The 23,066-nt window shown below is 39.1% G+C and overlaps 7 protein-coding genes across 7 annotated transcripts; 2 read left to right on the top strand and 5 right to left on the bottom strand.

Annotated features, from left to right (window-relative positions):
* Positions 1 to 980: 980 nt before the first annotated feature.
* Positions 981 to 2,012, bottom strand: EAE97_004944 (uncharacterized protein; the record flags this gene model as incomplete). The annotated part of the gene is made up of 1 exon (XM_038875456.1): positions 981 to 2,012. One exon carries the CDS (start codon positions 2,010 to 2,012, stop codon positions 981 to 983), a length of 1,032 nt encoding a protein of 343 aa, XP_038733813.1.
* A 2,210-nt stretch (positions 2,013 to 4,222) lies between these two features.
* EAE97_004943 (uncharacterized protein) lies at positions 4,223 to 7,559 on the top strand (the record flags this gene model as incomplete). Its single annotated transcript, XM_038875455.1, has 3 exons — positions 4,223 to 4,397; positions 4,472 to 7,194; positions 7,494 to 7,559. 3 exons carry the CDS (start codon positions 4,223 to 4,225, stop codon positions 7,557 to 7,559), a joined length of 2,964 nt encoding a protein of 987 aa, XP_038733812.1.
* A 385-nt stretch (positions 7,560 to 7,944) lies between these two features.
* EAE97_004942 (uncharacterized protein) lies at positions 7,945 to 10,237 on the bottom strand (the record flags this gene model as incomplete). Its single annotated transcript, XM_038875454.1, has 3 exons — positions 7,945 to 7,984; positions 8,355 to 9,750; positions 9,853 to 10,237. 3 exons carry the CDS (start codon positions 10,235 to 10,237, stop codon positions 7,945 to 7,947), a joined length of 1,821 nt encoding a protein of 606 aa, XP_038733811.1.
* Positions 10,238 to 11,635: 1,398 nt separating this feature from the next.
* On the bottom strand, positions 11,636 to 12,316 carry EAE97_004941 (uncharacterized protein; the record flags this gene model as incomplete). The annotated part of the gene is made up of 1 exon (XM_038875453.1): positions 11,636 to 12,316. The coding sequence occupies one exon, from the start codon at positions 12,314 to 12,316 to the stop codon at positions 11,636 to 11,638; it is 681 nt and encodes a 226-aa protein (XP_038733810.1).
* A 597-nt stretch (positions 12,317 to 12,913) lies between these two features.
* On the bottom strand, positions 12,914 to 14,302 carry EAE97_004940 (uncharacterized protein; the record flags this gene model as incomplete). The annotated part of the gene is made up of 1 exon (XM_038875452.1): positions 12,914 to 14,302. The coding sequence occupies one exon, from the start codon at positions 14,300 to 14,302 to the stop codon at positions 12,914 to 12,916; it is 1,389 nt and encodes a 462-aa protein (XP_038733809.1).
* Positions 14,303 to 14,504: 202 nt separating this feature from the next.
* On the bottom strand, positions 14,505 to 15,062 carry EAE97_004939 (uncharacterized protein; the record flags this gene model as incomplete). Its single annotated transcript, XM_038875451.1, has 2 exons — positions 14,803 to 15,062; positions 14,505 to 14,693 (listed from the first exon to the last, which is right to left on the bottom strand). Exons 1-2 carry the CDS (start codon positions 14,995 to 14,997, stop codon positions 14,505 to 14,507), a joined length of 384 nt encoding a protein of 127 aa, XP_038733808.1. The 5' UTR covers positions 14,998 to 15,062.
* A 2,307-nt stretch (positions 15,063 to 17,369) lies between these two features.
* Positions 17,370 to 19,005, top strand: EAE97_004938 (uncharacterized protein; the record flags this gene model as incomplete). Its single annotated transcript, XM_038875450.1, has 4 exons — positions 17,370 to 17,595; positions 17,648 to 17,895; positions 17,945 to 18,353; positions 18,407 to 19,005. 4 exons carry the CDS (start codon positions 17,370 to 17,372, stop codon positions 19,003 to 19,005), a joined length of 1,482 nt encoding a protein of 493 aa, XP_038733807.1.
* Positions 19,006 to 23,066: the final 4,061 nt, after the last annotated feature.

Raw genomic sequence — 23,066 nt, 5'->3', positions numbered from 1 at the left:
CGAAACTCGGACAATGCATACCACCATCCACCACCCATCGTCCACATTGTTATTCAAGTTGCATGCTAAGTCACACAATTTAAGCAAATCCAGTAACTGCCGTGATGAACAAAACATCAAAGGATACCCTATTTCTCAAATGGGTTATCGCATAACTGAATCCCTGATGATATATGGGTAGATGTACACCCAGACGAGTTTGAAAACCATCTCGTGATTCCAGGCCTTGCCAAATAAAAGAGTGAATCCTCCGACGCATAAGAAGCTCCGATGCATAATGTTCCGAGATACCTAGGTAGCTCAGGAACGTGCATATATATCAATGTTCATATTCGGCCACGACTTCCCGAATCGGTGGTTCTCTTTTCTCAGATATCTAGAATAGGAATGACAATATGAGCGGGCCAGATCAGATTGCCCGGATTTGATTCTCCGGACGCAGAAAGATGGTAGCATCTGCAGTTTTGGGGTATGGGTTGATTTGTGACAATCCGTTCATTTGAAGAAATGCAGGCAATGTGTGGAGTAATGATGATACGCGTTGCTTCAGTTATCAGCGAGGTCCGCGGGGAATGAAGGACTTCAAGGTTTCAATGTTGCCGAAATCTAAAACAAGCAAATGTATTTAAGCTAGTGTGGAAATTGCAGGTGAAAGATGAAACATAGGTGGGCACTCGCCGCCCGAATCACACCGCATTGCTAAGCTCACTGGACTGGACAATAATCATGCTGTTTATTGAATCTCATACTTGGTTCGAATTTTACATGCTAATTATCTTTGATACTATATCAGTATCTGTCGTCAATCTTCGCTTTCTGGTAACGGATTCAAACCGTGGCAAAGTCGACGGACTGTATGTGTAGTATTATGGTAAACATAACAGGAAGCTGAGTGCCCCGGAGCGGATGTTGATCACACTTTTCTGATCGAATCATGTTATCGGGTGGCCGGTGAGGGAATGAACTTCGTGGAAGACTTTTCAATCTTCAGGCAGTATGCTCTTGGGATCGAGCCCAATTTCTTGACCAAGTTTTCTAACTACAGTCTTCAATGCCGTGCAGGCTGGACTATCAGGCCAAGCATCGAAAAAGCTCTCGCCATAATCGCACGACATCCCAATTCGAGGATCCAGTGGTACAGCTCCTAAGAACGGAATGTTCATCTCTTCAGCCAAAGCTCTCGCTCCTCCCGTTGTTGCTTGGAAGATTTGACTTTCGTGTGTGCATTTCGGGCAGACGAATCCTGACATGTTTTCTACGATCCCCAATACCTTGATCCCCGCCTTCCGACAAAAGTCGATTTCTTTCCTGACATCTAACAGTGAAACTTCCTGTGGCGTTGTAACTACCAAAGCCCCATCCACGCCACTCTCCTTGAGGAATGAATTCACACTCAGATGTTCATCACTGGTTCCTGGAGGTGTGTCTACCAATAAGAAATCCATCTCTCCCCACTCTACATCCTTTAAAAATTGCTTGATCAATCCATTTTTCTTCGGTCCTCTCCATATCACGGCATCGTCTCGATTGGGTAACATAAACTGCACACTCATCACACCCAAATTCTCCATAACCCATACTGGACTCCAACCTGCACCACTAACATGTATCTGCTCCGTTTCTACTCCCATCATCTTGGGTATACTCGGTCCACAAATATCGGTATCCATAATTCCTACCGTGTTGTCTTCATTTGTGGCGAATGCATGTGCAAGTAAACTTGTAAATGTGCTTTTCCCTACACCACCCTTCCCCGACAGAATCAAGACTTTATGTTTGATACCAGCGAGGCGTGCAGTTATAGCTGGAATATCTGGATCGGGTCCTTTGGGTGCAGATGCGCATATGGCTTGGTTGGGACAGCCGGCGCAAGAATCTGCTTTTCCCGCAGCTTCGGATTCTGGACCAGGACAATGTTCGGGTTCTGGGGCGACAAGTTTGGGAGCATTTTTGAGAGGATTCGAGAGGACGTCTTGCACAGCATCCGGCCTTTCCTCCAGAGATGGAGCCATAATTTACTGCGAAAAATTTAGAATAAAGTTGTTGATTATTTACTGAATGTAAAACGTGGGATGGTCGATGGGATGATAAAGTCGTAGGATGTTTACAAAGCAACAATGGAATTTTGCTAAAGATAAGATTGGTTTATAATATCAGTGACTTAATTGGTAAGGCGGTGAGGGCGTTTCTCCGATTACCGATTACCGGCGGGGTAGCATGGCATGAACCCTTTGAATTTATCGCTTTCTGAATCCGTCCATGTCTATCAGCCTTTCTAAAATCTCCAGCTATTAAGAAAATATATGGATTGAGAAGTTAGTCCGTCTCTTTCTTCAAAGAAGAAACTCTCAAGATACCATCAAGTTCTGCACTCTCTCACCACCACTTGTTGAGTTGCTTATCTTACCACATGGAATGTTGCCCTTGAGTCTACATACAGAAGCGATGTAATATCAGCTTGTCCCAGTACCCGGTCAAAGAGGTTCTTTGAGAGATCGGCATCTGTCAGACATTGAGCTACTCGAGCAAGGCCTCGGAGAACATTACGTCGAAGTCCTCTACCATCTTTGTGTCAGAACCTTGTACATCTCTTCTGTCACTCCCGTTCTGTGATCGTTTTCTAGCCAGCTCGTTAGCTTTGACGTTTCTAACAGCGTTACTTACCCGTTGATTATAGCCTCAAACACTCAAATGTATATGGAGTTTCGATATCGCAGGGTCACACATTCAAATGATTGCTTGATGTTTCCGTTATCACGAAGTTCGCCTACCAACGAACGAGAACCTGCATCTGAATGCACTCTAGCGTTCGTATGCTCTGGCAGACAGCGTCTTCGGTCGGACAGAGGTAGCCAAACTATACTTTGAGTCTTGTTATGGCTACCAACCCCCACGACCAAGACTGTGTTTGTGAAAAACGGTAAGACATCACTCTCGAGGGAAACGTCGAACAGGCACGGTAATCTTACAGTCGTTCTTTGTCAACTGGATATTCTCCGTCAGTTTCAAGGGGGCAAGTCTCTTATTGGCTCCGCTCCTGGTTACGCTGTATCAAAAGTCCGAAACTCGATTGCAGAAATGCTACAGTAGTGTTTTGTGAGTAACACGACAGATCATAAAAACGTGGATGATAGGGGATGGTAAGGTAAGACGGGATCCTTCCGTCAACCCGAGCCTTGTACAGAGGATGAATCTGATATAATAAACTTTTATAATCTCAATGTTCTCCATCTTTCCCCAGATATGATTTTGGTCGGTTACAAAAAAGAATGGGGATTTTGGAAGCATCCTTGACCATGCATACAAAATCACATCATTGATCGGCCATTCGACTGGATCTTTCACATGTCAATTAATTGGCATTTTGATTCTATAGAATTCTATCTGAATTTTTTTGTTGAGAACATCTCGTGCATAATTAGATTGAATACGGAAGAATATCGTGTGTGCTGGCAGCTTCCGCAAAGATCAAATAATTAGCTACGGAAAAGAGATAGAGAGCGTTAAAATATGTGAAGGACAGTATCGACAGGATCTGATTGATTAGATAGAGAAAAGAAGAGAAGAGAAGAGAAAACGGTTACAAAGTCCCCCACGCGTTTCCCCAACTTTCATGGACACACACATCAATCAAAAGAGAAAGAAAAATATAAGATATGTAAGATATGTAAGATATGTCATACCTTCCTCAAAAAATCATTCATACATACACACACACATACACATATACACACACATATTGCCAAATAGCTACTAGCTACTTCATCATCATTCTCGTGATTGATCAATATGACAAACAAAATCCATATTCATATCTAAACTGGTTCCGTATATCCCATTTACCAGCCAGAATCAAGTGTAAATCTGCCGTATTGTTTGTGTTGAGCAATATAATTCGTCAGAATTACCTCCACTCTGATCGTTTCGGAGAGATGCGAGGTGCAACTTTATTAATGAATGAACCCCATTGAATTGAAATCGAACAACCTTGATCTCGCAGAAAAGGACAGCATCAACATACGGTTCAACCCACTTCTATAAATTCAACATTTAGAAATATCTATATGGTTAACATAAATACATGCTGACCTCAACTTCACTTACATTCTTTATACCAACGTGTTGTTTCTTTGAAAGCGCCCAGAACTCCTCGATTGACAGATCCAAAAAAAGCCCCAACGACATTTGACTGCCGTTTTCAACACGGCAAAGTCCATTCGACATGAGTACTTCTTCGATGAAGTCCCCAGATTCGAATGGCTTACGGGAACGAATTAACAATCTTCCTACCGCAAATGAGGATAATATGACAGCCCGTTGTGGTTCTGAGCCCCCGTCCGAAGACTTCGAACTTGACAAAGACAAGAAGACCTTTGGCAGAACGCCGGATGGTACCAGTAAGTGAATAATTTCTTTCGATGATTGCACATGCCAGTATCAGTTAAGAAACTCGAAGCTAACAGGTCCACAGTATTTACAGTGCCCCAGACTCATGATATGGTTTCTCAATTGCTCGATCCTCGACAACCCAAGAATCTCTCTGATTTAATCGTATTGGTCATACTTGCCCTTCATATATTCGCACTTTATGCGCTGCCTAGTTCATTGAAGAGGCCGGTATTCGCAGTTCTGTTCCTTTTCTGGCGAGGATGCTACAATGTTGGCATTGGATATCTCCTTCACATCCAATCGCACCACAAGAGAATAGTAGCATGGGCAAAGAAATGGAACCTATTTGAAAACCCAGTTACTGGCAAAAATCCCCGACCATGGTTATACAAATTGATCAAGACTGAACTAGAGACTAAAATACCAGAAGATTACAAATTTGAGGAAGCTCCCATTGAGTATAATACATGGTTGGTCTTTCGAAGGGTGGTAGATCTCATTTTAATGTGTGATTTCACATCATACTGTCTCTTTGCAATTGCTTGTGGAGGCGCACCATTTGATGAAAGTCTGGTCATGTCAACACTCCGATGGGGTGCAGGAATTATACTCGTTTTATTCAACCTATGGGTGAAGCTTGACGCACATCGAGTTGTAAAAGATTATGCATGGTACTGGGGTGACTTCTTTTACCTAATCGATCAAGAATTGACATTTGATGGTGTTTTCGAAATGGCACCCCATCCAATGTATTCTGTTGGATATGCTGGTTATTATGGGATCTCAATGATGGCTGCAAGCTATAGCGTGCTAGCAATCTCGATCGTTGCGCATATAGCTCAATTCGCATTTCTGCTCGTTGTGGAGAATCCTCACATCGACAAAACATACAATCCTCCGCCTCCCAGAAAGCACCAAGACAATCCAACCCCAAGCGACATCGATCATGCAAATGCACTGGCATCAAGTAAAGAGGGTCTTGAATATAGTGTAGATTCATCACCCACACAAACCCCGCCACTGAACACTACTCAGCCATTGGCCGTCCATAATCTCATGGGACTGGGCAACATTGATCTTTTCCGGATCACGGATGTTTCTATTCTCCTACTCCTAGGTTATGTCTTTCTCATTACTGCTCTCACACCTTCGACTCTAGTTTACCAGGCGCTCTTCGTAATCAGTGCTATATTTTGGCGTTTGTGGTACTCGGTGGGTCTCGGAATAATTCTTGATAGACAATCGAACAAAAAGATGTGGACACGACATTTCGTCAAGTTTGGTGATAGCACAGAGGAAGCTTGGAGACAATGGAAGGGAATGTACCACTTAAGCATGACCATGTGCTACGCAAGTTTCATTGCCGCAACCTGGAAGATGTACTCGATGCCATCCGATTGGGCTTATGGACTTGTTTTGTTACGACATGTGCTGGGTGCTGGTTTAGTCTCGCTCCAGCTCTGGACGGCTGTTAGTATCTACGAGTCTTTGGGTGAATTTGGATGGTTCTTCGGTGACTTTTTCTTTGACCACGCCCCCAAACTCACGTACAGCGGTATCTATCGATATCTGAATAATCCGGAACGTATCATCGGGCTTGCTGGTATCTGGGGAGCGGTTTTTATCACAGGAAGCAGAGCTATCTTTTTCTTGGCACTTCTCAGTCATACGCTTACACTTGCTTTCCTCCAATTTGTCGAAAAACCTCACATGCAGAAGTTGTATGGCCGAAATCTTAGATCAGAAGCTGGTCTATCAAAGAGTATCAAGAGATCACTGCCACCTCAAATCAAAAAATGGCATGGCAATGTTGATAGAGTTTTGGAAGAGACTGGTCATTTTGTTGAAGAATTCTTAGATGCCGCTCGACCGAAACTTGCGGCCGGTGTTTCAACTATCTTCAGAGACACCTCTGCACTCTTCAGTCAGTATCCCGCTCGTCTAACATTGACAAGAATTGCACCAGATTTGGCCGGTTATGATCCTAGAGATTACTCTGTTACGATTGAGGGTACATCGTTTGACTCGGCCATGCACAAGCGCACTACTTCTAAAGAAGGAATCACGGCCCGTCTTCCACAAGAACGAATGGATGGATTCAAACCTCTCGTTTTCGAATATGGTGCACCGATCAAAGTTAAATGGACAGCACCAATAAAACACAGTAAAGCTGATTGGGTAGGTATGTATATGGTAGCTGACAATGCATCTCGAGAAGTAACACGAATTCCTTCAGCGGGTCGTTGGGTTGCCACGGTTCCTAATGAATACGAATCCAGTCCAGCAGATAAAGGTATTCTCGTTTCAAATAGGTTTGTTTCGGGCGCAAAACGTACAGATGGCTCGACTCAAGATTACATGGAAGGAGAAATGATTTTTGAGGGCGACAAACTCTTCTGGACCCAAGGAGTTTTCGAATTCCGTTACCACCACGATGGCAAACACAATGTTATGGCCATCTCTCTCCCATTCGAAATCCGCATTCCCCGCTTCGACGACGAAAACTCAAACTTAAACATTTCCCTTGATTCTGACAACTTACAATCCGAATCTCTCATTCGCAGTGCAGTCGAGCAAGCTTTACTACCTGTAGTGCGCAATTGCTTCGATCGAGACCCAGATATTGCTCCTAACTCTGTAGATGAAAGTTTCGGGGTATTAGTAGCAAGAGATGGAAAATACCCAAGACGCGTAGTCCATGCTGTTCATTATATGTTTGGTATTGAATTCGCGCCTGAAGTGGTCAGAGCAGATGGAAATGTGAGGAATTTGGCCTGGAGAATTTGTAATGCGAAGCAGGTATTGGTATGCAGATTTTCTCAAACTCGTCCAAGGTCACTTTCTCGACCAGCTTCATTACGTCAAAATACTTAGTTTTCTCTCCGACTTTTCATTATTTTCATTTCATTCGACACATCGACTGCCGGAACGAGCGATTAGTTTTGGAATTCTTATACACCTTCATTTCCATCTTTATTTCCATTTTTATTTCCTTTACTATGATATCCTGGGGCTTAGACGGAACGATTCGAAGCAATTCGACGGACAAGATTGGAGAAAGTATCAACTTTAGAGAGAATAGGCATTGACCAACACCTTCGCAGGCACCATATAGCATGTCGCATTCCAAGGGGACGAATACACCTGATGGTGACGGGGAAAAGGCTTAGGCGCTTAATTCTAGAGTATATGAAGGAGGTGTGTGAAAACATGCCAGTAGATGGTTACATGGAAATGATATTTACATGATAGACTTCTATGAAAATATTGCGCGGGAAACGGGGTAGGATGAGATGAAAACTGTGGGTAATAGTTGAAGTAGAGATACCCTGTATTGGCTTAGTTGATTTGAACTTACGAGCATTATTTTACGAAATCAAAAAGAACAAGGTTCACAGACGAGATACAGAAGTTTTCTTTTTGTATATTTTATTTCCATTGTTGGAGATTGATTGTGAATGCCCGGGTTCATTACAGATGTTGTATATGATATTGATGTTGTATCTGTGTTTGCCGTGATTATCCATATACCCTTCATATTCATCTATAGCCAATCTATCCATCTATCTTTGTAGCCATGTCCATCCCAGCTAACCTGAGACCCAAGCAATTGAGCATCGCTTGATACGCAATACCATATGATATACAATACGCAAATTATACAATTTTGCGGTATCTGTCCCTTCCTGCTCTGCTCTGTTTGGTAGATTTTCATCTTGTCTGGTCTGTGCGATTTATTGATGTTATTCGATCGATTATTTGGCTGCTCCTTCCTTCCTTTGTCCCTTCTTGATTCGTATCATGGAGGTCGTTCCTTCCTATCTCATTATCCCGTTACAGATTCATGTGATTCTCTCTCTTCAAATATCAGCTTCTCATTCCCTCCTCATTCCCTTCTCATTCCCTTCCCCAAACCTTAAACCCAAACCAAATTCAAAACCCATCCCCCGCCAAACCAACCCCACGCAGCAGTCGCGAGGGCAAAAACGATGAGAAATTGGAGGAAGAGAATTATGGTTTCGTGCTCTTCCTCCTTTTCTTGTTCGCTGGAGGCATGGGGGTCAGGGTTGGGGTTTGGGTAATCGTGTTCCCAGATTTCGGAGCCGGGGAGTTCGTGGATTTGGCTTGGAGGGGGAAGGAGAGATAGGGAGGATGAGGGGAATATCTGGAGCTTCTTTGATGAAGAAGGCTTAGTGTCGGACTCGGACTCGGAATCCCCATCAGAAGGATAATCGCATTCAGATTCGGTGTTGTAGTCGAATTCCCAGATTTCTTTGCAGGCATTCTTTTGCTTTTTCTTTTTCGGCTTTGCTTCTGGGGAGGGAGGGGGGGTTGGGTATAGGAGTTCGACGATGTTGAGGATGTTGGGGAGATTGGTGTCGATCAGCAGTGTCGAGGTTGTTATGATGGGTTTGGGGATTTCTGGCATTTCTCGTGCTGCAATTTTAGTTCCCACAAATTCCCTGTTGGATTCAGATATCGAGATTATTTCTGAAGTCGTTTTGGGGATATCTGGAATTCTCTCATCCGCGTCCTTCACTTCTGACGTCTCGTTTTCGCTTTTCGAGGTTATTTCTGCAGGGGGCGATGCCGTTGTGATGTTGGGAGAATCTGCCTGTGGAGCTGGTACCACTTTTTCAGACGCAGATAGTCTTTCTTCCTTGACATCCAATGTTTCTTGATCATCTTTGGGAGCCATCTTTTGAGCAGTCACAGCCTTTTCGAGTTCACAAGAAGATACCTTCGAGAATAGTCCTGTCATTGCAGACAAAGACAATTCTTCAAATTCCTCCAGCTTTTTGATTTCTTCAGACTCTTCGGATCTTCCGGGCTCTTTTCGTTCTTCTCGTTCTTCCTCTCCGTCTGAAAACGTGCCTTCAGATCCATCTTCATCCCCGGAATCGTCCTCACTACCAGACCCGTTGAATTCGAATTCAAGGCCCATTCTTTCCCCCACAATTTGGGAACTCCTAGTACCAAAATCCATTTCCTCCCAAGGTACTCCCTCTTCCTCGTCCAATCCATCCAAACTCAAACTCAGTCCCATGTTTTTGACTTTCCTTTTAAAGGTTGCCGTCACCTCTTTTTTCACCATCTTCAATTCGCTCTCTAGACTTTTCATCCTCATATCATCGGTGAATGACTTGATCTCTTGAGCAGTGATTCTTGGAGCTTTTGGAAGATCGTCACAGTTGTGGCGCTTTTTTTCAAAACGCTCCCGATCTTTCAGTTGAGACTGGTGTAGTAAGTGAGCACGGCGACCATGATCGTAGGTGCGTCGTCTGATGGAGCTAGTGAGCGTTTTACGAATCTGCTCAAGATTTTCATAGTTGTGTGATGGGTGGGAAGATGGGTTTGATACTGTGAAGATTGTTAGTTTGAATTTTGTGTGCTTGGAGTCAAGTGAATCAGAATTGCTTGGAAGGAAATTTTAAGATAGAGTTAAGAGGAAGGAAATCTTACCGAGCCTTTGAAAGGCCTCTTCAATCTCCTCGGTGGTAACATCAGGACTCTCTGGTAGTCCAAGAATATGGTAGTACGACGTAGTGTACCGACTAGGCGCTTCGGGTTTCACTACGGGCTTTGGGACGAGTTCGGATTCGGGTGATGAACTCCGGTCACAATATATGAATTTCTCGGAGGTGGTACCGATCACAGGTGCTGTCACTGATCGACGTGCTAGAGGTGGGACTGGCACACCTGCGATATTCATAGACCTTGAGCGAGCTGTTTGCCAAGTTTTGTATCTCGTCATCTCTGCTGGAAGAGGGAGTGGTCGTGGTGTTTGTTGGGAGGGGGAAACTGGTGGAGAAGGGAGATGAGATCTTTGTCTTCTGTGGGCAGCCATTTTGATATTGTTTTATGTTTTGTTTTTTGTTGTTGTCGTCAAAGTATTGATAGGTAGAATAAGTTTAATTGATATGATAAGATGATCGAATCCAAAGTGTGACAATTCTTATCACAGTGCAAAGATAATTATTGAAGTTTGACAAGTTGTTGAAATGGGGAAAAGTTTACACTTTGTCGTGACTTGCAAAGCTGGATTCGTTCCTGGTATCTTTTGCAATCGTACGAAAGGTTGTAATGAAGAAGAAGAAAAACAATTCCCGACAAGATGCTTTTATGATGGAAACGAAAAATAAGTGAAAGAAAAATAATACTGTATTGACACGCGCGCTACTGAGGGGAAACACTATAATTGATGAAGTACTCGTACTAGCGAGATGATGATCAGAAAAAGAAGTTGAGTGAATTTGATTTGTGGCGTTATGGTTGTGGTGGGGTTACGTGACTTGGAAGGTGAAGTGAATCTTTCCTTCTTTTTTTGAAGTTGCTGCGTGATGTGATTTGATGTTTGTTGATGTGATGAAGGTGAAGTGGGAGTAGGAGTGAAGATCAAATTTTGGTAATGGGTTTGGAGTGGAGTATGATGAGTGCTTGAAGTGAAGTTTGGAGTTTGGAGAGAAGTGGATGAGGTAAGGAAGTGAAGAAAGAAATTGATATCTGTCTAGAAAGAATGTGTAGAGTGTGTGAGGTGATGTAATATGTATGTGAGAATATATGCATGATTGAATTGAAGTAAAGTGAAGTTTGAGTTGAGGCATGAATGTGAATATGCATTAGCTAGGTAGGTAGTTGAAACCAGATTGTACGATACAAGGCTACCTACCTACTTTTAGAAAAAGGAAGTTCGGATTTTGAGGCTTCTTTTTTGTTGTACGTAGGTAGGTAGCTGCAGATGAGAGAAGGTTGGTTGTAGGTTATAAGTTTGTTGATCGTCATGATTCTTTTCTTTTGAGGGGCTTTAAGATTTTGCTTCTTTTGGAGTGCTGGGATGGAGGGGGATGGAGGGGTAAGTGATCAATCTTTTTGGAAGATGGTTGAATTGTCTGATATGGCCTGGGAGCTGGGGACCTGGAAGTTCTTTTGGTTTGTGGTTGTGTTGCGGAAGATGTGGTATATAGGCAACTACATAGAACTTCAAGTTTGAAGATCGCAGATGCTGCAGCTGTTGAGATGAGGATATGGTCGTATCTTCAGTGTACGGATGTTTGAGTTGTACACGGCTCGATAGCTGCACACTCAGAGCAATTGACCCCTTTGGTTCTCTGGTAGTATAGTGGAGTACCTCATCAGAAACCATCAACCCAATCTTGACTTCGAATGGAAGATCTGACAAAGAATTTAGATTCACTCACGGCAGATTACAGGGAGAAATCTCCCCTCGTTCTTCTTCCTTCCCGACCTAATACAACCCCCTCGTATCTGGACTGCCAGCATCCGCATCCTCCCGTCTCCCTTCATTCCACCCTCTGTATTGTCGATCACTTCCTCCATTCAAATTTCTTTCCGCCAAAACCCATTCTCTAAAATCTCTCTCTCTCTCCAGATTCATACCCCTACACTCTCCCAATACTTCCCACGCTCTCTCAAGAAATATCCACTCATCTTCGATTCTATCCTGCTCTCGAGCTATCGCGTCCCGCATTTCCATTATCCTTTCAATCCTCCTCTGAATCTCAATTTCCAACTCTACCCCTCTCTCTCTTTCCATATCCTCGATACCCTTCCTGCCATTTTTTGTGGCTGCGAAGACCCCATTTCCTTCACCTAGTCTTTTTGAAAAATCTTCAGTTCTTCCAGGTCTTGAAAAATCCGCTTCATCTCTCCTTCTGCTTCTCGTATTCTCCCTTTTGTTAACTGATAGGCTAGGGCTGTATTCATAGTTGTTTCTCTGCTGTCGTTGTCGTCGTCGTGGAGAGTTATTGATATCCTCGGACGAGAGTTTGATAGGCGAGGTAGCAGATTCTGGACGATAATACCATCCTGGGACATGATGGTACGGTTTACCAGTATTGCTGCTCTGTCGATAATAACTTGGAAAGAAAGTGTGGGGATGGGGAAAGAGGTTGCGGACGGCGTTCATGGTTCAGAGTTTGATGTGTGGAAGAGTCGATTTAATCTTGATGATATTGCGCGAAGCTCTGATTCCAAAGAGGAGTTTGGAATGAGTCTGAGATGGGAATGACTGGTGCTTTTATGAGGTGACTTTTACCTGGTTCACCAGACTTTACAGGTCATGGAAAGTTAGAAGCATGGTGGTGTCCTCTGACCGTCAAACATTTAGAAAGAATATTCCTTCTCGTCCAAGAAAGGTTCATGTGATGGAACTTTGGATGGAAAAAAGTTTGCTCATACTATGGCAAACCCACTTACAAGATTTATGGAAGGGTTTGATGCCTGCAATCTGATAAAGAAACTGGCAATCATATATGGAAAGGGAGATCATCAGCATGTGACAGCCAGTGCATTCAGAGACGGCTTGAAGGGAAAAAATCAGATCTAGCAAAACACATAATAGCATGAAAACATCCGCAAAAGTCAACATAAAACAAAATAAATCATCGATTATTATGGGTTGAGCGAGAATAAACTCCCCTCCTTCTGATCAGCTCTTTGAGATACCCATTCAACTTGGCAAGCAACAATATCACAGCCCTCATCGCTGAAACCCAACGTCTTTCTAAATAGCCCTCAACTCAAAAATAATCTCTCGTTCTGTCGCTTTCCGGTCTCTCTCTTCCAAGTATTCAAAAAGCTCAACCCATTCCTTGATATTAAGGTGTTTGTAAGGACCTTCTTTGGGATCACTAAAATATGCCTGCAAATTCTCATAGCCCTCGGAAATTTTCCATCTCTCTTCGTATATTTCCTGCACCAGCTTCGGATCGAATCTGAAATCTGATTCGCGGGTAGGTCTGAGATGAGGTGGAATGTCTTCGTATTGAGAGAGTGCTGAAGCAGGGAGGGGGAATCTGTCTGAACTAGGCGAATCTACACGTTGAGTTGTTCGTCGGAATTCTTGATATGTAGGGATTGTATCGCTGGGTGTGAATGGTTGGTGACCGGCGTTGATTCGTTCGTCCCAGAGTTTGGCGACTCTGGGATCGGTGGGTACGGAGGTGCGCTCTAGGGAGCTGGCTCTTTTCCGATGAATGTATTTTTTGCTCGAGGGATGGTGTCGACTGAATCTACTGTCATCTTTCTGGGTTGCGTAGAAGAGATCTCGATTCTGGGGTGGTTTAGACAAAGGTCTGTAGATTCCTTGGTCAAGACCATTGATTATAGACGATGATCTGGTGGTTCGTCTTTGAGATTTTGGTTTAGACGATCTGGGAGGTGCTAATAATTGCGGTTGGTACTTCTGAGAATGAGAATTCTGAACATCTGGTTGTTGGGGACTTTGGGGTAGGACATTTATTGTTGGAACAATATTATGTGTAGATTCACCTGGGCGTATATCTTCTGTATATTCCGGGAAAAGTTCCGATGTGCCCTCGCCCACGGGAGATTGAGTGAGTTCTGAAAGGCGAATCGACTTAGGTGAGCGGGAAGGTTCAGGATGCCTATCTCCTTGATATGCCGAAGCTTTAGGGGGGAAATCTCGAGAGATATGAAGGGGGTCGGGTAAAGCGCTATCAGGATATATCGAAGATGGAGAACCAATCATTTCTTGCAAGTCCCGCTGAAAGCGCGCAGAAAGAGGTACAGGAATGTCATCGTATTCTGAGTACTTGGAGGATACCCTCCTATCATTCTGGGTTGTAGGTTCTAGTACTGGAAGCGCTTGTTTAGAGCCAGGTGCGAGAGGGTACGCCAATGGATAAGATTGAATTGGAGCTTGTCTAGCTGTCGCCGGAGGTGAGTCCGATGGAAAGAATGATGCAAGGAGATCTTCTCTAGGACGTGCAGTTTGAGGATAAGCGGTCGAGACATCTTCATCGACCCATATAGAGTTGCGTGTTGGCAATGATACCGCGGTGAGGGGTTGCTCTAGGATGATAGGTGAGTCTGATGAGGTTTCATTCAACCTAGGCCATGCCGTCGTAGGAGCAGAGTTGCTGGGGTCCATCTTAGAACTTCTCTCCGAGTTTGCTAATTGAGTACTCTCGAGAGGAATTGACGACGGTTATAAGATGTTGTATAAGAGAGTAAGAACTTTGAGTCATCCCTTAAGTGCATCGAGACCACACCATTTTCGCTTGGCTGTGTTTTCCAGGTCGAGTGAATGTCACAGAATCATACCATCCCCTTATACCTCGTTAATTCCATCATTATTCATCTTCTCCTTTCATAAAGCCCATGTGTAACCTCCACCACTTTCTCAATTCCTCGTCTTTCCCAACCTCTATCCCATATTCCTTTAAACTCTCCATTTGCTTAACCTTTCCAGCAGGTACATCTAACCTCCTCCCATCTACCTCTTCTTTTTTCATCAATTCGAAGTTCTTGTACCTCAGATTCTGTATTTTCAATACACCATCAGCTGTTCATTCGTATCTCAATTATGATCCATTTCTTAATCAGACAATTTGATTCCTATCCTAAGAAATTGCACGCGAATTAACCCACCTTCACAACATCTAACCATTGTTCTGCATTCCCAATTTCACCTTCCGCAAGCATAACTCCGGGCGGTCTTCCAGTCTTTAACAATACTGCACAGTCTAATCTCTTCGCTGATTTGGTTATCTTTTCAATCTTTTTGACGGATGTCATGTGATGAGTTTTGATCAGAATTCTTGCTAGATTTTGCCCTAGCAACATCGTTACAGCTTTTGTGTCTGTATAAATTGGTTGGTAAGTAAGTATTCAACGACACTGTATCATCCTTTGTCAAACCTTCGGCTCCTTTAGTACCTGCTCCAGCAATGCAGCCAAAATGACACTGAAATCCTGATCATGTGCAGACGGTGGAGCTGATTATGTCATGGAAGCTTGAAGCGGCCCCTCACCCGCTAGCCTACAAAGCTAGGTGAGTAAATTTAAAAGTTCTGGTTCATTCTTCTTCTTCTTTTTCTTTTTCTTCTTCTCAAATACAATCAGATTCATCACCCGTTGAATGAACACAATGCAACTTGTGCCATCTTTCTAATGCGCATAGAAATGGTATAACAAAGGTACTGCAGGTGGTGAGGTCGAACTGGTAACCTTCTCCACCATTTCGCGCCGATATTTCCATCAATTTACTACTTCGACTTCCAGCACATGTTCGCTGAACACCAGAACTCAAGTAAGGTTAGTCGCAATTATCTTTTTCATATTGTACACCATCTATGAGCTTTGTGATGAACAAATCATAGCTTTTTAACCCCGAGTGCATCGCACCCTGAAGACCAAAAAACAACAACTCTAATTTTTTCCTGAATGCTTTCAATTCTACTATCTTGTCATAACATAACATGATCATGATCACTTGCTGACAATGTATTCAGGAATCTTCATCGAATGGAAGCCCCAGACAATCGCCTACAGTGGCATGAAAACTATCTTGAACGTCAGTTACTTCGCATAACTTTGCACAATCTAACACTGCTCTGCAGCCCTACCGAGCGTTGACTCACGATTGAACATCATAAAAGCAATTCCACGATGAGCTTCAGGATTATTTTCAGTTGGTTGAGGGAGTATAATTGCGCTGCAGCTTTGCGGATCCATCCAGGCCAGTATACTACCAACCAGTGGTTGGCGAGCCGCCTGGAAATAGATGCTATTCTGAGCACGATGCAACACGGTAAGTGTGTAATATTTAGTTAGATAAACAGAATACAATTTATAAATTTCACACTTGTACACGATCATTATCTCATGTGAATAAAACCGCCCCTGCATTTTTTTTTGGAAACCAATGAGACCTACTTTTTGTGTGGCTGTCCTTGTGAAGAAGGACCGCTTCTAGAACATCTCATTTCAATTCAATGTGAGATCGAATGATGGATGAAGATATGTGCCTCTAGATGAGATTGTGAGGCCACACATGCGGAGTAGTGCTTTGGCTCCATTATTCCTCATATTCATGTTGGAAAGCTCCAGCAAGAAAAGGCTTATGTATCTGGATTTGAGGTATATAAGGGAGATCCGTTCCATATCACTAGTCATAACTGGTATCCATTAATACCGAGGTCGTCGAACCCCTCCTGGTTACGATGAAGGTCGATGCTATCATCGATAAGAAGCCAGACCAGTCACCACTGACGAGCGAAACTAATGGCTTTTTGATGCCAATTGAACAGCAGCAGAATTCGAAGCTTGTCGAGTGTTACTTGTCGATCTGGGAATGATGACATGCAAAGTATGTATATCAAAACGAGACACAAACTGTCATAGCCGTTGACAGATTGTCTAACACTTTACGATTTCGACAATATAACCACCAATTCGAATGACGATGAGGCACCGGATCTACAGTACCGTGATGCCAAGAGGTCCCTTATTTCATTTACCATCCGCTTCTCCACTTTGGATGTCGAAGACATATTGATTTTAGAGTTGATATACGAGTATTACTGTATGAGAGATAGTTTCTTCATACCCCACCCAACTACTCAAATCTACGGAAAGAACCTCTTTTAAAACCTTCCGTTAATTTCATCTCAATGTTGAGTATTGGACATTTAGATTAATTCTTATCCGTGGCGGCCATATACATCATGGCTCTTTGCTCGCTAATATTCTCTCCGTGCCCCTTAGCCAAATACGATGTAGCCAGACAACGCCAGTTGGGTTAGCTCACCTTTGTTCCGCACGTCTAACTATTTTCAGTTCAACCCCATCGAATTGGGACAACATCCACTCGCTGATCCTTATTAAAGACGGGGGTGGGTGCAATTAATTCATCGAGCGTTCGCCTCGATTATGCCGTGGAATGAGCCCCAATACACTTATTACCCATGACGATCAAGTGTATTGTCGCTGAAGCGAAAATTCATAATGAACCGGAAATCGTGGAGCGCCTCATGACAGTGAAATCTCCGATCTCACTGTACAATACATCAAGCAGATGTGTTATATTGCCCCATTTCTCATCTCTTATCAGAATTTCAATTCATATCCTTCATGCACGTTTCCACTGTCACGTTTAATAATTTAATTCTCCGCTCAGACACTTCATCAAATATCAACGATTGCACAGAAAAACGATGTATCTACATGCATTCCTCGCAATTATAACTGCGCCTTTACTCCTGGCAGCGCCAGCACCGGCTCCAGCACCTTTCCCACGACCACAACTTATAGGAGATCCCGTAACAGGCCTTGTGTCAAGCATCGGGAATTCAGTCCTCGACATTGGTAGTTTGTCCTCGGCCATTCCCGCAGTGTTATCTGACAGTGGGAAAGTGTTGACCGCTGCGAATCTGGTAGTAGGTGTGTAAACTACATCTCATCAGACAAAGATAATTTTATTGACATGACACAGAGGCAATTGCAAATGGAACGATTTTGGGCACCGATGTACCAGTAATTGCTAAGAAGTTATTTTCGGCTACTCAACCTACAGCCAAACCAAGTAGTGTTTCTGAAGCATTAAGTTGGGCAGCTGGTGCTTGGGGTGTATCTGATCCTTCTGCTTCCCCAACTCCACCAGCAAATATTCTCTCAAATGCTTTGGAACTTGTTCTTAATGGTTTCACTTCTAGTGATCTACAAGCTGTCGCGTCTGGTGCTGTAAGTCATGGACTGTTTTGAGATATGTTACAACACTGATTCTCTACAGAGCCCATCTAGCAACTCTGTCAATAATGCCAATAATCCAGTGCCTCCCAACAAGAGATTTTACAATAACGTATATGGCAATGCACGATTTTCTGTCGACGAAAAAACTCTCAGGGCTGCAATCTACATTCCTCCTGGATTTACCTGGGGAAAGAAGCAACCCGTTATCATGTCACCTGGCACGGGCGCATTTGGCTATGGCACGTATGCTTCTAATATAGGCAAACTTCTTGCTACAACTGACTATGCCGACCCGGTCTATTTGAACATACCATTCGCTTTGCTTGACGATGCACAGACCAATGCAGAATATGTAGCTTACGCGCTTCAATACTTCTATGCCATGACTTCGCGAAAAGTTGCTATCGTCACATGGTCTCAAGGATCTCTCAATGCTCAATGGGCCTTTAGTTAGTATTTCCCAATAAACTCTCCCAGATATCCAGCTAACAAACCCTCCCAGAATACTGGCCATCAATCCCAAAAACTGTCACAGACCACATCGCCATCTCACCTGATTACCATGGTACCATCTTAGCTTACATTCTCTGTCCCGGATTCGAAAGCGGAAACGACATTGCGTGTACTCCTTCCGTCCTCCAACAACAATACCAATCCAATTTCGTCAATAGACTCCGCTCCAACAACGGTGATTCAGCTTATGTACCCACCACTACCGTCTATTCCGTCACAGATGAAATCGTCCAACCGCAAAGCGGAACCGCTGCCTCGGGCTTCCTGCAAGATGCTCGTGGCGTCGGCGCTTCAAATACCTTTCTTCAAGGAGCATGCTTGGGACTTCCAGCCGGAACGCTGTATACCCATGCTGGTGTATTATTCAATCCCGTCGCATATGCATTGGTAACAGATGCGTTGCAAAATGAAGGGCCGGGATCGTTTGATCGCGTTAGCGATCAGTGTAGGAATCTTGTTGCGCCGGGAATCAGCTTGGCTGATGTGATTGAGATTGAAGCGTTGATTCCGCTGGTAGCGCTGAATATTTTTGCGTACGAAAAGAGGATTACTAATGAGCCTGCTTTGATGAGTTATGCTACTTATTGAGCGGTGATTTAAGAGATGTGGATATGAATTATGATGTTTGATTTGAGCGAATCTGTTTTTTGTATATATTGAAGTGCGCTGAGATGGATGATTAGCTGAGACGAAGGTTTGGGGTAGTCCACTAAGCCTTTTTTGTATATATTATGGAGTCTTAAGAATCTCGAGTAAGAAGGGTCTGATAATTGGAAGATAGGAGGTTGGACATACATGTTAGTGTGTAACCATAATTTTAAGTACAATTCTCCATCTGTAGGAATTTGAAGCAAAGAATGTTGTTGTAAGGGCTGCATATACTGGAGGTCTATTGAAGTGTGAGATGCTGCAGCCTCTCGAGAGCCTGTGCCGAATATTGAGGTTCCTACGAACTTTCTCTACTTGAATAATCAGGAGTCTCGCTCCCAGAGCATTGTCCCTACACCTTTGTATGTGACAAATCAATGCTCTTGAAAGCATGAAGTGTTCCCCTTGAATGGAGTCTCTGCATTATTCTGGACTAAAGCCTATTTTAAGATTTCTGGCTTCTGGGTTTGAAAGATCCTATCGCGGATTTCATAAATACGTTTTCTGTAGATGAGGATTTAATTTTTCTTCAGGAGTGAGGTTTACCTTTGATATTTTGAGTGTTTCTATAGATGGTAAAAGTGTGTGTGGGGAGATTCCTGTGAATTCTTGGGATTTAGGGCTCGTTTGATTGCAAAATCCACACTGAATCCGCTGAAATAATCCGTTTTTTATGTTACTACGGATTTTGCAGTGGTAGTAATCCACTTCAAAAAGAGTGGATTATTGATCTGTGGTTTTATAATTTATATATTAAATCCACTAAATAATCCATAGTTTTTTTAAAATATTTAATTTAAATTTTAATTTAATATTAAAAACTTATATTTAATATTAAAAATTATATAAAAAGTTTTTATAAATAATAATTTTGAAAAAGTATTTAGAATTATAAAAGAAATACATTTTGATTTTATCTTTTTTTTTTCTTTTCTTTTCAAAAAAAGAATCTATTTTAAAATGTTTTTAAAGCTATTTTTTATAATTATTTCAATAACCAATAATATAATTACTATTCAAAACATTTCAAAAATATCTAGAAAATCGAAAATTATTAATAACAATAATAATTGAAAATTTATATTTATATAAAAAAGAGATAAAAACTTCTGAAATAGAATTTGAAGTTTTTCTTTTTTAATTTATTATTTCAAATAAAAGTTTAAATTTATAATAAAAGTAAATGAATCTCAAAATCAACTTTGAGATTATAATATCTTTCTTTCTTTTTTCATTAAAGATTTATTATTCAGTTTTTTTTATAATAATAACATTATTTTTAATCAAAAGAAAATATTCTCTTTAAAAAAGAAGAATTATATACAAATATTTTATTCAAATAAAACTTATTTTAATTATATTAATTTATAATATATAACAGAATTCCAAAATTAATGAAATACTCTCTACAAATATCAATATAAATAATAATAAGAATAATAACAATGAAAAGAATAATAATAATAACTATATTACTAATTAAAATCCAAAATACAATATTTATAATAATTTAGAAAGTAAAGAGAGTTTTTTTATCAATACTATTAAAAAAAAGAATAAATTAATGGATTCAAAAACTAAAACCAAAAATATTTTGAAGAAATCTATAAATCAATTCAAATGGAAATTCTATGAAAAGTTTCTTTTAAACTTAATGCAAATTTATTTACAAAAAACTAATTAACAATTAGATTAATTTATTAAATAAAGAACTTTTTATTATAATCAATTTGTATAAGCTATTTCTTTAAAGTATTAATCAATATTAATAATATTGAGAATCTAATTAATAATCAAATTAAAAGAAAATCATATCAATATAGATCTTCTCTTTTTATATTATTTATTTGATTTAATTAGTTTTATTTAGATCAAGGGATGTTATATAGAATATTAATATCTTTTTAATTTATTTAATTGGAATATTAGATTTTAATAAAAAAATAGATATTATACAGCCTTATATATTTAATTATCTATAAAAAATGCTTCTATAAGCAAATAAAACTAATAATCGAAAATATTATTAGTATTAGAATTACTATATAGAAAACTAATTAATTCTTCAATTTCTATTTGAAACTTGTATAGCTAATAGTAAATTTGTATATTACCCTATAGCTTTAATATAATTAATAATTATTTTATTGGATAAAAAGGATAATCTTATTAATTCAATTTGTTCTATATCTTTCTCAAATAAAAGTATTAAAAGATGGAATAAACATAGTTTTGGAATATACAAAATAAAAGATTTATATTCTTGAAATATATTTTATTATTAATTAATTTAAAATTAAAAATAAAGTAATATAAATAATCTATTGTAAACTATATATTATTAAAAAAATCTCAAAAAACTATTTTTTCTGAAATTGTAAATAATTTATTTTATATAAATAAATTTTTAAAAGATTTTAATAAATTGAAAAATTATTTTAATATTTCATATATTCAAATTAATAATTCATTATCCTTTTGATATTAAGCATACTATATAATCACATAAAACTACCCTAGCAAGTATAAGGTTCTAGAAATTGATATAGTTTTTAAACTTATTGATTTCTTATAATATTTAGTATTTAATGTATATTAATTTTATAATAAATTACTAATATTTATACACATAGACCTATTTTAAGTAGAGTTTGTAAATAAGATTTATAAAGAGTTTAAAAAACAATACAAAAAGGAAAAAAAGGAAATTTATATATTATTTGTTTTTTTATAATAAACTATAAATAAAGAATAATTTTTAAGTTTTAATAACTTTTAATTTAATAATTCTATTTTCTTTATTATATATTTTTGTTAATATAATCTTTATATTCATTCAATTAAATATTAATATTATATTTCTTAATACTATTATTTTATTTAATATTAATAATATATAAATATCTTCAATACCTATTCACTAACCAAAGATATATAAAATAAATAAAATAAATATATAGAGCTAAGTAAGTGAGAAATGACTAATAAGAAATAGCTAATGAGAAATAGTTAATAAGAAAATAATAAAGTTTAGCCTCTCAAAGTATAATATCTACTAATAATAAGGATTACTAGTTCCATTATTCTTTAAAGAAAAATACTATTGATATCTTTGATAATTTGTTTCTTTATATAAAATACATAATATTATAATATTATAAATTAAATCAATAATTTATTTAACCAATAAATAAAAAGAATAGAAAATATACTTTCGAAATAAATAACTATAAAAAATTCAGCTACCTCTTAAATTATTATAAAAATAATAGTATTTTATCTTTAATATTCTTTTATATATATAAATTGATTTGAAATCTTTTTAATTAAGTATTGAAAAGAAGCTTTTTTTAAAAATAATTTAATTGATTTTTAATACTTTTTAATCTTTTATAATATAATAATTATATCTAATTAATAAAAAAGAAGTTTAAAACAAAAATATATTTATTTACTTTCTATTTTCTATTAATAAACTTTTTTAGCAATTTTTATTTCTTCTTTTTTAGACTGCTTTCTTATACTTTAAATCTTTACTTTCAAAATTTTCTTTATATTCTTATTTTTAAAAAAAAGTGATTTTCTATTTATACCTAGTTTTTATTTATTCATTAATCTCTTTCCAAGATTAATATATAATATAGCTTCTTTATATAATACATTTGTAATTTATATTACAGATATAGGATTATCTGGAATATAAAGCTTTTAAGATTTATATTTGAATTATTTCAGTTTATTATAAAAAAGATTTCAATTATTCAAGAAATTTATATTTAAAAAGTTTCAAAAATAGAATTCAAAAGAAATAAATATTAAAAATTAAAAGATTAAAAATATATATTTGTGGATTTATATATTATATATTATATATTTCAATTAATTATAATATTTATTTTTATAGAATATAATTATTTCAAATCCGAAAATATTATAAATATAAATAATATATTTTTAATTATAATAAATTTTATACTGAAAATATTGAAATTCTTTTAAAC

Source organism: Botrytis byssoidea (assembly GCF_014898295.1).
Source record: "Botrytis byssoidea strain MUCL 94 chromosome Unknown BBYS_008, whole genome shotgun sequence".
NCBI lineage: Eukaryota > Fungi > Ascomycota > Leotiomycetes > Helotiales > Sclerotiniaceae > Botrytis > Botrytis byssoidea.
Note: the sequence above shows the minus strand (reverse complement) of the source record. Positions and strands in the feature narration are given on the sequence as shown.